General features: G+C 41.3%; 1 protein-coding gene across 1 annotated transcript in view; it reads left to right on the top strand.

Moving 5' to 3' along the window:
- CACHD1 (cache domain containing 1) overlaps positions 1-8,005 on the top strand; it is a 209,636-nt gene extending 201,631 nt beyond the window's left edge. Inside the window, exons 26-27 of the mRNA XM_051999510.1 lie at positions 1,076-1,177; positions 6,211-8,005. Of these exons, the coding sequence (XP_051855470.1) occupies positions 1,076-1,177; positions 6,211-6,449 (341 nt within the window). The 3' untranslated portion in view covers positions 6,450-8,005. The remainder of the gene's footprint in view (positions 1-1,075; positions 1,178-6,210) is intronic.
- Positions 8,006-15,602: the final 7,597 nt, after the last annotated feature.

Raw genomic sequence — 15,602 nt, 5'->3', positions numbered from 1 at the left:
TCAGAACCTGGCTCGGCCTCTCCATGGTACTAGGCAAGGCTTCCCCTGTCTGAGCTCCATTCCTTAGTTTTATCACCAAGGAACAAGACTCGATTCCTCTCCAAAATGTCTTCAATTTCCAGGTTAGGGAAAGATTGTTGACTCTGGGGTCAAAAGGACTAGAATTCAAATAGTAGCTCTCACACCATCCAAGTGAGTTAAGATGAATCACTGAACTTTTCTGGATCTTATTCTGTGGAAGACAAAGAAGTTGGACAAGATGGCAACCAAGGAGACCGTGGTCCTTTCCTGCTCTTCATTTATGATCCATGAATAATATGAATGGGCAGCTAATAGATAGAGCATTGGACATTTCCTAGCCATGTGACTGTAACTCTGTTTCCCTTAATTTCCTCATCTGCAAAAAATAACAATAATGATAAGTTTAATATAGCACTTATCTCTCAAGGTTGTTGTGAAAATCAAATTAGGCAATATTTATAAAGGCCTTGGCAATCCTTAAAGTACTCTCTAAATGCCAGCTGTTATCAGATCATTTGCTAGCTGTATAAGTCACTTCTTCACACTTGGTTTCCTTTACTATAAAAACAAAAAAGAGATCGAGATCGGGTTCATCTCAAAGGTCCCTTCCATTTGGAAAGTCTAGGATCTTAATGGCAGAAAATCCATGTGGGATTGTGGGAACAATACTGGACTTGGAGCCAGGGGACCACATTAAAGTTCTAGCTCTTTGACTTATTACCCAGATGACATTGGTCCTGGACTTATTTTCCTTATCTATAAAATGAGCAGGTTGGGCTAATGATTTCTAAGGGCTTGCTATCTCGAAATCCATGCTCCTAAATTTGGCTGTTCCTCAGGCTTCATATTGGATATGTTCTTAAAAATGTGTCCTCCCACTACCCCTTTCCAAAATCAAAATGATCTCCCACTTACCAGAGCCCTTAGCTCATCCATTCTTCAAAAGCCCAGATGCCTTAGCAGTGAATGAGCCCGCTGGGGGGAATAAATGGATATGGTATCGTAAAGAATTTGCATGTGTGAGTAAAAAGAATTGTCCCTCTTTTTCCCCCAGTCAGCAACACACGGTTTATAGCAGCGGTGATAGAACGCCACGCACACAGCCCAGAACGGAGGCGTCGCTACTGGGGTCGATCTGGGACAGAGAGTGACCATGGTAAGATCTCGAATCAGACCTTGAATCTTCCCTGTGACAGGACGGTCACGGCTGTGGGTCTTGGTGTGTCCTCACCCAGACTCCTTTGTTCGTACCTGAAAAGTCCTTAAGTAAAACCCTTATGACACGGTGTCCACTGAGATCCTATCCAGCTGTGAAGTTATGTGTTGGTTTGCTAGTAATTTGTCCTGAGCATCCCAGAGGAATGATACTATTGGTACCGCTGAATAGTCCACAGAACCCCCCCTACACAAGTGATCAACAAGTATTGATCATGGAGTACAGTACTAGTCCCTATGCTGGGAAAACAGGGGAAGGCAAAAGCAGCCTCCGCCCCCAAGGATTGCCTGTTGTGATTGTTTCTAGAATTCTCTCTACCAGGACTTCTGCACCGAGTCAGCTCAGCTGATCCTTGAGGGACAGGACAGTTGGGGGACACATTGAGGGAGGTTCTGGCATTGAACCCCAGAATACCTGGGGCTGAATCCTACCTCATCCCTTGGCTTCTGGGAAATCATGACTGATTCATCACAGGCCCCAAGCTCATCGGGCTCCTAGGCTAGACAGCAGCCCATCCCCCAGTTATGCTAATTGGCCCAAGCTCTAGGATGCAGTCACTCTGTAAACAGTTATTAAGCATAATGCTCTGGGGCCAGTTCTATGGTGTCTGCACAAAGCCCCAAACTGGAGGACCTGATGGTCATGGATGCTTGTGCCCTGGGACGGGCACCTCGCAGTGCTCTCAGGTACAAAGAAGGTGCCAGTCCAGACTGGCAGGGAGTGTCCTCCCTTAGGATTCCCTCTCCTGAAAACCATGTCAGGAAGAGTGTTCAGAGACTTGGAAACTCCAGTTCAATAATATTTTATTAAGCACCTACTCTATACAAGGTATTTAGAATAAAAGCAACCTTGTTCTCACCATTCTGCTGGAGGGAGGGAGATTAAAATTAGGCAATGAGCATCTATTAAGCACCTACTCTATGCAAGGTATTGAAAATAAAAGCAGACCTTGTAAATTAACTCATGAATGGATGACACCAGTTTGTAAGTCTGGGGATTGGACAGATCGCCCTCAGCAGGAAAGGGAAGCTGAGAGCAGACGGGCTTAGGGACAAAGAGGCGGTTTCCACTTTGGACAGGCTGAGTTTGAGACGCTAATTGGCTATCAATGGAGACGTCCATTGGGCCATCGACTGCCTCCCCTGCGCCAGGCATTGGGGACATGACACAAGTAAGGAAGACTCTGCTTTCAGGAAGCTTACCTTCCAGTGGAAGAAGACAACCATTAGAGCATCCTAGGAAGCTGCCCCAAGGATGGTGAGAGACAGCCAGGAAGTGGAATGAAAGCGGCCCTGGCCAGAAAAGGCCAGAGATCAGGAGGTCCAAGGGACCTGGGGCAGAGTGCAAGGTTCAGCTGGGAAAGAATGAAAGGACCAAAGGGAAGCCACTCAGAGGTCTGGGCCCTGGAAAGAAAAGGCAAGGGCTCCCCAGGAGGAGGGCTGGGGATGAAGCCCCTCTAGAAGATGCCCTGCAAAAGGAGCTCAACTCCCCAGCAATGGAAGCGTAGACATCCCTCCCAGAGGCTGAAATCTGATGATTAGGGGCACTCCTCAGAGAAAATTCTGGACTATTCCAATGTAGTGACCTTCTGGGAAGAGGGTCAAGATACAAAGAATGCAGTGTCTTTACAAACAGGTTCTCTATTTCTTTTGAGAATCACACTCGTATTTATATGCCTGTTTCTAACTATACCAAAAGTATTCTCCTCACAACAACTCCAGTATAATATAATACTGATCAGAGGGAAAGAGACAGAGAGACAGAGAGAGAAAGAGAGACAGAGACAACCAAAGAGAGACAGAGAGTCAGAGAGAGAAAGAGAGAGACAAAGGCAGTCAGAGAGAGACAGAGACAGACAAATAGAGAAACACAGAAACAGAGAGACAGACAGACAGAAAAACCAAAAACCCATCAAGGCCTCATGTAGCTGGCAACACGTAAGTGATCCTTGAAGAGGGCAAAGGATTCCAGGAGGTGGAGGTGAGGAGGGGCAGCCTTCCCAGTGTAGACAACTAACTGTGTACAAAAGAGAGAGAATATTTTATGCAGTAAAATACAGTTAGGCCAGGCTAGCTAGAACATACAGCAAATCAAGGAGAATAATGAGAAATCAGTGCAGAAAAACAGTGTAGGATTCAAGGACCAAATGAGATTTTGTAGGAACATCTGAGTTCAAATCTTGCCTCAGCCATTTATCAGCAACTGGTTGGCATGGAGTCTCTGTCTGGTGTCTCAGTAAGATGGGGATGATCCGAGCCCTGGTGGTTGTAAACATCAAGTGAATTAGCACATGGAAAGTGTCCTACAGACCTTAAAACCCCATCTAAATGCTAGCTCTTTTTATCATCATCATCCTCAGAGTATTAGGAGGCAGGAACTTCTTTAAAAAGGGAGACAACATGGGCAGACCTCTACTTTCCAGGTCATCGCTGTGGAAATGGCCCAGACAGTGCATCAGAGAAAGGCAGAGGCTTTGAGGAGGGGGACCCAGCGTAGGGGAGAGGGGATATGGCAGCACTCTGGGCAGGAAAGGAGAAGGGTGAGCTAGGAGCGCTGGCCATAGAAGCAGACAGAAGGGGACAGATGCAGCCTGCTGCAGAGGTAAAATCTGGAAGCCAGGGCAGCTGTTGAAACAGGGTTCCTAGGCCAGTTATAAGTGATTTGCAGGATTTTTCTGATACTGTTTTTCCCACTAATGGGTTGCCATCAACCCATATGATCTGCTCCCCAATACTAATCAAATCATATATATAAAAGGATCAAAAAGTTCCTCTATCTCAAGGTTCTTAACCTGGGAGAAGGGGCACACATTTGCCCTTTTTCAAAGAGTTTGGAAACTATATTTCAGTATAATTAGTTCCTTTGTAATCTCACATATTCTATTTGATGTGTTTAAAAGCATTCTCCAGAGAAGGGGCCCTTAGCTTCACCAGACTGGCCACGGACTCCTTGAGACAACTGAGGCTAGGAATGATTCCTCTGAGGCAACCCCTTCATCCTGGGTCACTGCAAGGCGGCATCCAAGGCACCCCATTCTGTCCCTCTTAAACCTGCCCTGCCCTTTCCCATGAGCCTTGTATCATCCGTGGTGGTGAAGATCGTGATTAATAATAACCACAGCGGCACTTGTGCAGCCCTTGAAGGTTTGAATGTACATTGTCTCATGTGATCTGATTTCCAGTCATTTTTGATGCCATCTCAGACCATCTGGATTTGGATTTCCACGTACGTTTCTTTTCAAACCGGGGGTATGATTGACACTGAAAGGCTCACTTTTCAGCTACTTTGAATAAAAAAAGCAAAGAAAACGTTCCCCTTCACTCCCTAATACGAGGTGTTCTCTGTACATCGAAAAGGCCTTTCTGACGTTAGCTTGGCGAGAGAGAATCGCCTTCTTTGTCTCTGGGTGGGCCCGCGTTTTCAGCCCCAGAGCCCTTCTGCTCGGCTGTCTGCGAGCGCATCAGTTCTGCAGCCCCTGAGAGAAGCTGATTGATGTTAACCGGGAACATAGCAACAATATTCATGGGCTGTCGCTTCTGGAAACTTTGAAAGGAAAAAAAAATTTTTGCAATATTTAAAAATGTGTCAGGATCTTGGAAATTGAATCCTTTGATCAGCAAGGCCATTTTCTTTTCAAACATATTCCTTAGAATACCAAAAAGGATGAATCTTTAAACAGAGCGAGCGAGCTTATAGAGAGCATAGCTGACTGCTTCATCGTTGGCTGCTGGCTCTCCGTCACCCAGGGTGGAGTTACTGGGCTGTTAATAGACATTCAGAGTCAGGCAGGCCTCTGCCCTCCACTTACTTTTCTTAGCCTGACCTCAATTCGGTAGACTTTTCTTTGAAAATATTCTTTGCACTTCACTGGTTTCTTTTAAAATAACTCACTTGAAAATCTGAGTTGGCTCAACGAGCATGTATTAAGTCCCTACTGTGTGGATTCCGAGACCAGCCGGCCCGGGCCTGACCTCCATTCTCACGTCTCCAATCGCCGATTTGGACATTTCAAATTCTATGTCCTGTCGGCATCTACAACTCAATCTGTCTAAATTGACCTCGTTTTTGACTTTCTCCCATTGGTCCCCCCAAATCCCGGCCTCTTTGTAGCCTTCCTGTTACTGTCGAAGGAACTGTTGGCTCCCAACATAGATAGATGTCTTCCTGAATTCTTCACTCTAACCCCCCTCCTCCATATCCAATCAATTGTCAACTCTTGTCATTTTGCCTTTATAGCATCTCTCAAATACTCCCCCTTCCCTCCTCTGACACCGCCGTCCCATTGGTACAACCTTTGTCATCTCAAACCGGAACTATTACCTGAACTGGCTGCTAGGCAGTCTCCCTGCCTCAAGCCTCTCCTTACTGCTCTCCGTCCTCCATTCAGCCGCTGTATTGCGCCTCCCAAAGGCACAATCCCCTCTATTGAGTATTAAACTCCGGGGACTTAGCTACAAAGTACTGGACACATGTTAACTGATGTGATCTCACAACAGCCCTGGAAGGCAAGTGCTCTTATCTTTGTTTTACACACTAGGAAAACGCAAGCAGATAGAAATTACATGACTTGTCCACATGTGAAGCAGAATTCATATTCAGATCTTCCTGATTCCTGGCCCCACACGCACTACCTGGTTGCCTTTGCTAAAAGCTCTTGCCACTGTCAAATTCAATGCCCCTTCCCCCCCATAAAATATAAACTCCTTGAGGGCAGGAACTATTTCTCTTTCTTTTTCTTTCCTTAGCGCCTAGCAGTTATCAATAAATGTTTATTAAGCGCCTATTATGTACCAGTTACTACCCTAAACATTGGGATATAAAAAGAGGCAAAAGACGCTCCTGCCCTCGAGGAGCTTACAATCTAACCTAACTTAGGACAACTCCTGGCAGGAAGGAGATGCTTAATAAGCTGTTTGTTGCTTGACTGGTGGGAACCACGCCCCAAGCTTCTAATATCTTTATTTCTTCTCCAGGTTATAGCACCATGAGTCCCCAAGAAGACAGCGAAAATCCTCCGGGTAACAACGACCCCTTGTCTGCCGGTGTCGACGTGGGGAACCACGATGAGGATTTAGATCTGGACACGCCTCCCCAGACTGCAGCCCTGCTAAGCCACAAGTTCCATCACTACCGGTTGCACCACCCTACCCTCCACCACAACCACCACTTACAGGCAGCAGTGACAGTACATACTGTGGATGCAGAGTGCTGACAACCTCACCTTACCCTTGAAAGGAAGAGAAGTGGAAGAGAAAACGGAGAGAGGGAGTGGGGAGGAGGTGGGCTCTGGAAGATGAGATTCATTTGAAGAGACAGCGGGCGTCTGGGGGTTGCTAAGAGTGTTCACGCTCATTTCCTGCTTGTTTTAAAATGGTTAAGAACAACAAATTACGTTGGAAGAATGTAAGGCTGGCTTGGAAACAGAGGGGGAAAAAAGTCTGATTAATGGACCTGACATAACGTGAATAAAATGGGAGAGAAGGCAGAGCTCCAAACACAGGGATGAAACTTTCAAAGCCCTCGTCAAGCAGAGCCTGTCCCGAGGAGCTAGGGCTGGAGCTTTCCTTAACTGGAAGGGTGTAAATCCATGAGAGCCGGGACCCAGGAAGCCAAGATGGCCGGCCGTTACGTCCAACTGTTGGGTTTGGTTGGTTGTTTCCCGGGATTCTGCTTGGTCTCAAAAAGATCCATCGAGCTGGCATTTACTATATGGGACCCACAAAGATAGGGTTGAAACAGTGCATCTCAAAATTTCTAAGTAAAGGATTATTTTTCTACTATTTATTGAATTTACAAACATTCATGAATTTGGGGGGAGCAGGGAGAGGGAGAGAAGACTTGGAATCAATTTTCCACAAATGTCATCACTGTTTTTTGTGTGACAGTGAAGCGGTTCTTTTCTCAAGGAATTTTCTCACTCATTTAGCGGATGCGCTCCCACTGCCCCGCTCTGCAAAATGGGAAAATGAAGAACTCTTTTGGACTGGTTTACACGCGTATTCTTTATCACGTCATTTTGCCAGAGCGGACGTCACGTGTTTTGTAATGCAGTATTCCTTCAGTGTGTCTGATGGGCAGAGGCGGGGGGAAAGAGAACGAGAAGCATCATCCAGAGACCTCTTGCTGTCTTCTCTGGAACTCTCCGAGTTCCACTTTTCCCCGAGTTGCTGACGCCACCCCAAGAGATCCAAAAACCACTCCCGGAGCCTCTCCAGCAAGAGAAGCAAGGCTTCGTTTTGTGGCTGATCACCGGGCCATCCACAGATGCAAATCACATCTTATTTTGACTTGGAGACTATTGGCTACACCAGCAGAGAATAAAACAATGTGCTGTAAACTTCTGCTCTTATAAAAGATTTCATTGGAAATCTTCATTAGAAGCTGCTGCCAATTACCTGGAACTTAACACTATTGTTGAAATTCATACAGGGATTAATCAGGTCTGTCTGATACAACATGGAATACCCCAACTGAAAATTAATGTTCTAATAACTGTGTTGTATTGTCGATTCATATTTGGTGATCCAGCTATGTTATAAAAACAGTTGCACAGTGCATATGGTAAATCTCCATTTATATGTAGGGTTTTGTTTCATTTTTTTTAAAGTCATGGAATACTGTTTTAATGATAGGGTACTTAATACTGTATAATGTAAAATGTGGTTCTTAAAGAGTACAGTCAGTAACTATATGTGTGCTATCCAGAAGCCCCTTTATACTGTGTATAAAATTGCAGTCTCTAGTGAAATAAACTGTATATAAAGTCGGGTTTAGTAGATTGCTTTTGACTCGGTAGTATGATTTGTTAATTCAGTCCCTGGAACTTGAAGGACAAATTACATCATCTTTAAAAATTTACCATTTCACAAACTCCCTTGGTTTTGCCCTTGGGCCAATTTGGGGCCTTCTGATTTTGAAATGATGACTTGTCTTCAGAATACAGTGAGATGAAATTTTAAAGTTTTTTTTTATTAAAATATGTATATCCATAGCTTGGATTCATCATCATTTAAACAAAAGCAGGGATTCTCTTCCAGCCAGGGAGATAGTTGACAAGTCCCCTAAATCCATCCTCACCCTCAATTCCATTCTGTATCTTTTTCTAAAGCAGGGTGCCTAGTGGAATGGGAAAAATACTCCCCATTCAAAGTTGGGAATCTCAAGGTTTTCAAAAGAAAAGAACTACTGAGACTAAAGCCTTAAATGACATCAAACATCAAAAGACTTAACCAGAAAGGGATTTATAGTTGTTGAGGTAAGAGTCACCTGTTCTTCCTTCTGAAAGAAAGAAATGTGAATGTTTATACCATATGCTCCATGCCTGTGAATCATGGCACGACATGGCGAGATGCAAAGGAAGCAAACTGGAGCTGAGAACAAATAACGGCTTGCCTGCCATCCAGGAAAATGGAGGTGGGTGGGTTCTATGAGAAGAGTAACGGAGAACAGATGGACAACCCAACTGGGGTACTGGCACCCGGGAATTGTTTTTAAGACCTGAGGGAAGATATTCAGCATCCCAGCTGCTGTCCATCCTCCTCATGCAAAATTTAGGAAGGAATATTCAGGATTGAGAATGAGAAGCCATGGATTGGTTGTGACCCGTACTGACGCAGACAATGTCAATATGATGGAGATCGTAGAGGTAGCAAACAGTTGATTTACAATGTGTTAAGAAAAAAAATATAAGATTATTTTTATTGGGTAGTAGAAGGAGGAGGGAGCCTTACAAAAATCATTTTTTACAGACTAATATAAGCAGAAGAAATTATTTAAAGTCAGTCAACTGGCATTTATTACACCTGTACTAAATTCTAGGAATATAAAGATAGACCCCCAAAAAAGATGGATTTCTTACCTTTGAGACACTTTCTAATCTCACATCCTAATGGGGGGGAGGGGAGGTGACAACATGCAAACATTTATTAAACACCTATTATGTGCTAGTCAGGAAAGACAATTTAATGCCCATTTAATTCCTTAAAAGACTATCTCATTGAGCTCACCATGTAACATGAGATATATACAAAGTAGATGGAAAGTCATTTCAGAGGGAAAAGCAAAGGGGGAGTGAAGGGGATTGAGAAGAAGGTAGAGCTTGAAATGGATCTTGAAAGAACCCACAGAAGTGACCAGGACAAAAACGCATAAAGTATCAGTTTATTAACTTAGAGAGGAGAGATCTCCATAAACAACTTCACAAAGGTTTGACAAATGAAGGAAGAAATCAACAACAGAAAAGGTATCCCTTGCATGTACCTAGAGACAAAGGTATCAGTCCAACATCAGAAAAAAAACTTTCTCATACTTCAGTCTGCTCCAGAGTGCCGTGGAGCTCTTTGGAGGTTGTGAGTCTCCTGCCATTTGCAGTCAAAACAGAAGTTCAGATGCAGATGTTCAGGGCTCTTCTGGAGGGAATTCGAATTCAAGCATAAGTTGGAGTCAATAAATGATCTCTGAGGCCTTTTATAACACTAACATTCTGTGATCTCAACTGTGATCTCACCTAGTACTTTTCATAGCACCGCAAACAGTAAATCCTTAATGATGCTGACTGATTGAAGGAAATCAATCCTTACAAAATGTTTGTTTGTTTTTTTCCCAAAGAATGGGAATTCTTGTGAATGAAAATAGATTTGAGGTTCCACTGGACACCCACCAAACTGGGGGGAAATTGAAATGATGAAACGCCATATTGGTGCTGCTGTGGAAAAGCAGATTCACCATTATGTCGCTGGCAGAATTAGAAATCGAAGCCCTGCTTTTGGAATCTAATCTGGAAATCGATTAGAAAAATAATAGGAACCACTACTACCCTTTTATTCTGATTCTCCCTGCTGGGACTAATGTAATTAAAAGAATGAATGAAAAGTCACTTGTTACAGTGATTACATATAACAGTAAATTATACAATAGAAGAAATTCCTTGTCAAACATCTTTGTAGCTGAACACTGGAAACAACCATACATCCGCTCACCGGGAAATGTTTACATAAGCAACAATAACAATATAACCCCATGTTACTGCTCTGTTGAAAATTATTAAAGAAATCTTTAACCATAGATTACAAAGAATCTTCATTAATCACAGATCATGTTAGATTAGCCTTCTCTCCTTTTTAGACAGGATTATAAAATGAATGGGGGAGATACAGTTTACCCACATTTTAGTGAAGTATTTGATAAGATTTTCCACACTATTATTAGAAAGGGAGAGATGGGCATTAAATTGCTGAATTCATTTTTGGTTCAACAGCCACTTCTAAAACTTAGTCGGTAACTGTTCAATGTCAACTTTGAATTGTACTTGGCCCTGAGCTATATTTAATATTTTTATAAACTACTTGGAAGAAGGTGTAGATGGCATGTGGATGATCCAAATGCAGGAAATATAACTGCCATGTGGGATGATTAAAAAAGCTCTTGACAGCTTAGGTCAAAAGTCATCCAGCTTCTTTTATAAAGGGCCGGATAGTAAATATTTGAGGCGTTGTGGGCCAAGAAACAAAATTAAGGATAGTATATAATTATTATGTAACTAGAGAGAAAGCAAATTTTCATCAATTTTCATCAATGAAATTCAAAATATAATGATTATAATTGAGTATCATTTTGTGACACAGGTCTACTATTAAGAATGAAATTCTTTGGGGGAGGAATAACATTTCATTTAATTAGAGTTCAAAGTTAGTGCTCCTTATCTTCAAAATTAATTGTAAATAACCATCTGTAACTACTGATCTGTAATTAGATTTTACGTATTTCATATTTGAAAATGTCATTTCACACAGATTGGTACTGCCAAATGCTGGTATCAGTCCCCAAGCATATGATTTTAATGGATCATATTCATCACTTGGAAGACCATGACAGAATTCTATCAGATTCTTCTCTAGAAAGTTGCCTTTTAGCATGTTATTACATTGCAAATTAATCATTTTGTTTGAAGGCTCGGTGGAAGCTCCTCAATTACAGTTAAATGGATTTTAAAATATGAGAACTTTTTTCTCCCTTGTATTGAAGTCCAAAAACCTCTGCTGGAATTAGATTGGGCCTGGAAAATATATCTGCTGCAAATTTGCATGAGAATAGAAATCTCACCTCTTTAACTCTTGACAACATGAGAAGTAATAAAGAAGATATTACTTGCAATGTTAGTTGTGAATTGACTTTATTGCAGTTTAAGTTTTGCATGTAAGTACTGTTTGGTTTTGTAATTTGGGGCTGAATTCATTAAGCAACATTATTAAGTCTACAGCAAAGCTAATTTCCAAAGTGTTCAATAAATATAGATGAGGAAAGTTCTTCATCAGACAAATTTCAATCTCGGGCCTGAGCTGGAAAAATTTTTTTAAACATTTTTCCTCTCTTCTTTTGACATGATAAATATCCAATGGTAACAAAAGTAAAATTAGGTATCACAGAACCATGAAGTATGTGGCACTGAAAATACCTTCAAGTTCTAAGGACAATTAGCAGCAGTGGTGAGTGATGAGAATACCTCTCATAAGCTGTATCCCAACTACTTTACTCTGTCTCTATGGAGCAGAGCAGAAGTAGACAATACCTAAAAGAATGAGCAAGAAAACTTTATTTATGGATGCTGAAATTTGAATTTTTTTTTGGTTATTTTCACATGTCACAAAATATCATCTTTCTTTTGATTTTCTTCTTAACCATTTTAAAATGTAAAAACCATTCTTGTGGACCATACAAAAATAGGATATGTTTAGTGCTGTATTTGGCACAGAGGCTGGGTGGCTGTAATTTGCCCACAGACTGGCGGTGAATGATATCAGTGAGCCAATAAATGGCATTTAGTAGGGATAAATGTAAAGTCTTACACATGGATTTTTTTTTTTTTAAGGACACATTTTCTTCCTTTTTTTTTTTTTTTTTTTGCTTTTGTTTTCTTTGTTGCTTATTTTTTGTTTCTTTATTGCTTATTTTTTAAATGTGCCCAACTTTCATGACTTCATTTGGCAACTTTCTTGGCAAGGAACTAGAATGGTTGCTCATTCCCCAGATGTCAGAATGAGGAAACTGAGGCAAATAGTTAAATGGCAGAGTGAGACAGCTAGTAAGTGTCTGGGTCTGGATTTGAACTCAGGAAGAAGAGCCTTCCTGACTTCAGGCTTGGAACTCTATATGTCTTATACACATTTATAATGAGTTTTTTTTTCCCCCTTGCCTTCATAGGCATAGAGAAAAGGCAACAAGAGAATTTGGAACCAAAAACAAAATTGTGTTGTTGTTGTTGTTGTTGTTTTACATTAACTTCATACTAGACACTGTATACAGAATACTCATTGGTATATGGGTTGAGCTAGATTTCAGCTTCTTAAACTGTGCTTTGTTATATAATATAGCAACCAATAACTGAATGTGGGGGTCACAAAATTATGATTTATTACCTATAACTAATTGTTTTGTAAAATACTTATTTTGTATACCTATGTGCCCAGGGTCATGTAAAAATTTCTCTGGTGAGTAGAAAAAAATTGAAGAAGGACTGATTAAATAATCTCTGAAATCTCGTCCAACTCTGAGATACTACGAGTCTAAGAAAATAAGAAATACAAGGAAATATAGAAAGACATTTTAAAAACACACAAAGCTAAGAAAGCAGAGCTAAAATAGCATAAACATCAACCAGATATATACTGAAGCAAAGCAAAAACTTTGGAGAAATCAAAAGACCAGTCAGGAGGGGAACTACAGGAGAAGCAGTCAGATGACCTGGCCTAGACTCTCAGCTCTGTGTTTACCAGCATTTTGACTCTTGGCATGGAACACCCCTGCTCTGGGCCACATTCTCTTTCTCTGCAAGATGTGAAGATTGGACCAGATGTAGGCTTCCCAGCTCATGACAAACTATGAGTCTGTTCTTGTTATTAGCTCGGCAAATAATTCTGGTTGTGTGGTTGTTTGGAGAAGGGGAGATTTTTAAATTATTTTTTTTCAAATTGGTTTTGTAGACACTATTATTTGATTTGGAATAAAAGAAAAGTCTCTTTTTAAGGCTTTCCTTGATAGAAAATACAGATAGAAAATAGCAAATTGAGACTTCCTAAGCCTCTCTTTCTCTCTTCTCAATTTTGCATAAATTGACTTGCAAAGTAAAGCAGCAAAGGCCAAATAAAAGTGGTTTAAAGGGAACACAAGTTCCCTCCTCCCTTCCTATCCTGTTCTTCTCACCTCCCACTTGTTGAACAGTGGATTCCCCTGCTGAGGTTCTGGAAGGCTTATGGCATTTGTTATCCCTCTCCAGGGTCACATGAGGCCCTTAACCTTCACGGCCCCTTGGACAGGAAGAACGAAGTAATCCGCACCACTAGAAAGGGAAACTTGGTCTCCATTGCCAAAATCCAAGCTGAGCCAGGTCTAGGCTTTTGGAAACAGATCCCATCCATACTGCTATCTATCTGCAGTATGGACTCCATAAGGCTGGGTTTCATTTGCAGATTTTCTCAAGGGTTTCTTTTCTGTTTGTTTGCATTTGGTGCTCAGGAGCCAACTTGGGTTATGAGTTAGACCTCAGTCGATGTGTTTTTTGGAGTAGTTCTCCAGATTTAATGGGGCAGCCTGTTATAGTTGAGGGTGACTGAGGAATGTGCTATTAAAAAAAAAAAAAAAAAAAAAACCCTGGGAGATCACTTAAAGCCATTTCCCTGGGCCCATGTCTTTCTTTAATAATTGCTTGTGAAAGACATGTGACTGGCAAAATAATCATTCCACGTAGCTCAACAGTCTCTCCTCATCTCTGTCTTTTTGGGGACCGTGTCTGAACTTTGTAAACAAGGATTTTCCTGGCAGGCAGACAATACTGCATTCAGAAATATAGACATCTAATACTTACCGGCTACACTGTTAGCTCAATAAAAGCAAAAAATCAGAGAGAAATTATTCTCTGTGAATAAAGTGTGGAAACTTGTAGTGTCAGAATAAAAGGGGCAAATATCTGTGGGGCTGTTGTCTTCTGATCCTGATTTGCTAATTCTGCTATATAGACATACCTCGTTTTGTTGTGCTTTGCAGATTTTACATTTTCCACAAATTGAAGTTTTGGGATAACCCTGCGTGGCTTATGTCCGTAGGCAACACTTTCCCAATAATATGTGGTCAAGTCATATCTCGGTATCATATTATAGTAATTCTCACACTATTTCAAACTTCTTTGTTATTATTATTTCCTTTCTGGTGATCTAATATCAGTGATTTTGATGTTATTCTTGTCATTATTTTGGGCGGCCATGAACTACCCATATAAGATAGTGAAAAAGATAGTGAACTTAATTAATAAATGGTGTGTGTATTCTGACTGCTCTACCCTCCGGCCTCCCTAATCTCTGAGACATGAAAATATTGAAATTAGACCAATTAACAGTCCTGCGATGGTCCTTCAAAAGTTCAAGTGAAAGAAGGTCCACTGATGTGCCAAACTTCAATATTGCTTATTTTCAGAAATTGCCACGGCCATCCGGCCTTCGCTAACCACCACCCTGATCAGTCAGTCAGCAGCCATCAACACTGAAGCAAGACCTTCCACCAGAAAAATATTAGACTCACTGGAAAAGCAGATGATGGTTAGCATTTTTAGCAAGAAAGCCTTTTCAATTAAAGTATTGTTTTTATTGCTACAATACTATTACACTCTTACTAGACTACAGAATTTGTAAATACAACTTTTATATGTGCTGTGAAAATTAAAAATGCCTGTGACTTGCTTTATTTCTCTAATCACTTTTTTGTGATGCGCTAGAACTGAAGCTGTGATATCTTTGAGGTATGACCTGTACCAATTGCTTGTTTGTATTTGTTTGCATCTTGAAAGCTGCCGGAGGACAGGGACTGTCATTGTTTTCCTTTGGTATCTCCAGTGTTTAGCATAATTCCTAGCACAAGGTAGGCACTTAATAAATATTTATGATTGATTGATCCCATTTTCTCCCTAGTTCTTAAACTCTCCTTTTCTGCTCCTCCTTAACTACCTTTGGTTCATTAGCTCCTGTTCCTTTTCTCATCTCTTAATGCAATTATAACAAAGGGCAGGAGCTGGCCAATGAAGGCCAGTCTTGGGAGTAAGCCCAGTTATTCCCCACTAATTTCAGCCTTTAGAATACATATAGATCCTCTCTACTCGTGGTGTAATCATATGGGAACTTTGAGGGGAAAGAAGGTTGATTGCTGCAGTTGCTCAAGGGTTAAGACTGCGTGATGGTGGAAAGGCTTCAATGGGGTGAAGAAACACAAAAAATGATGACAATAATATCAGAAAAGCAAAAAAAAGAAATGGAAAAACTGGGAACTTAAGGTCATCAACAAGGTCAAAAGCTGCAAAGTCAAAGGGTATAAAAACAGGAAA

The sequence above is a fragment of the Antechinus flavipes genome, chromosome 4 (genome assembly GCF_016432865.1).
Source record: "Antechinus flavipes isolate AdamAnt ecotype Samford, QLD, Australia chromosome 4, AdamAnt_v2, whole genome shotgun sequence".
NCBI classification, from domain to species: Eukaryota; Metazoa; Chordata; class Mammalia; order Dasyuromorphia; family Dasyuridae; genus Antechinus; species Antechinus flavipes.
This window is presented reverse-complemented; position numbering and strand designations above follow the sequence as displayed.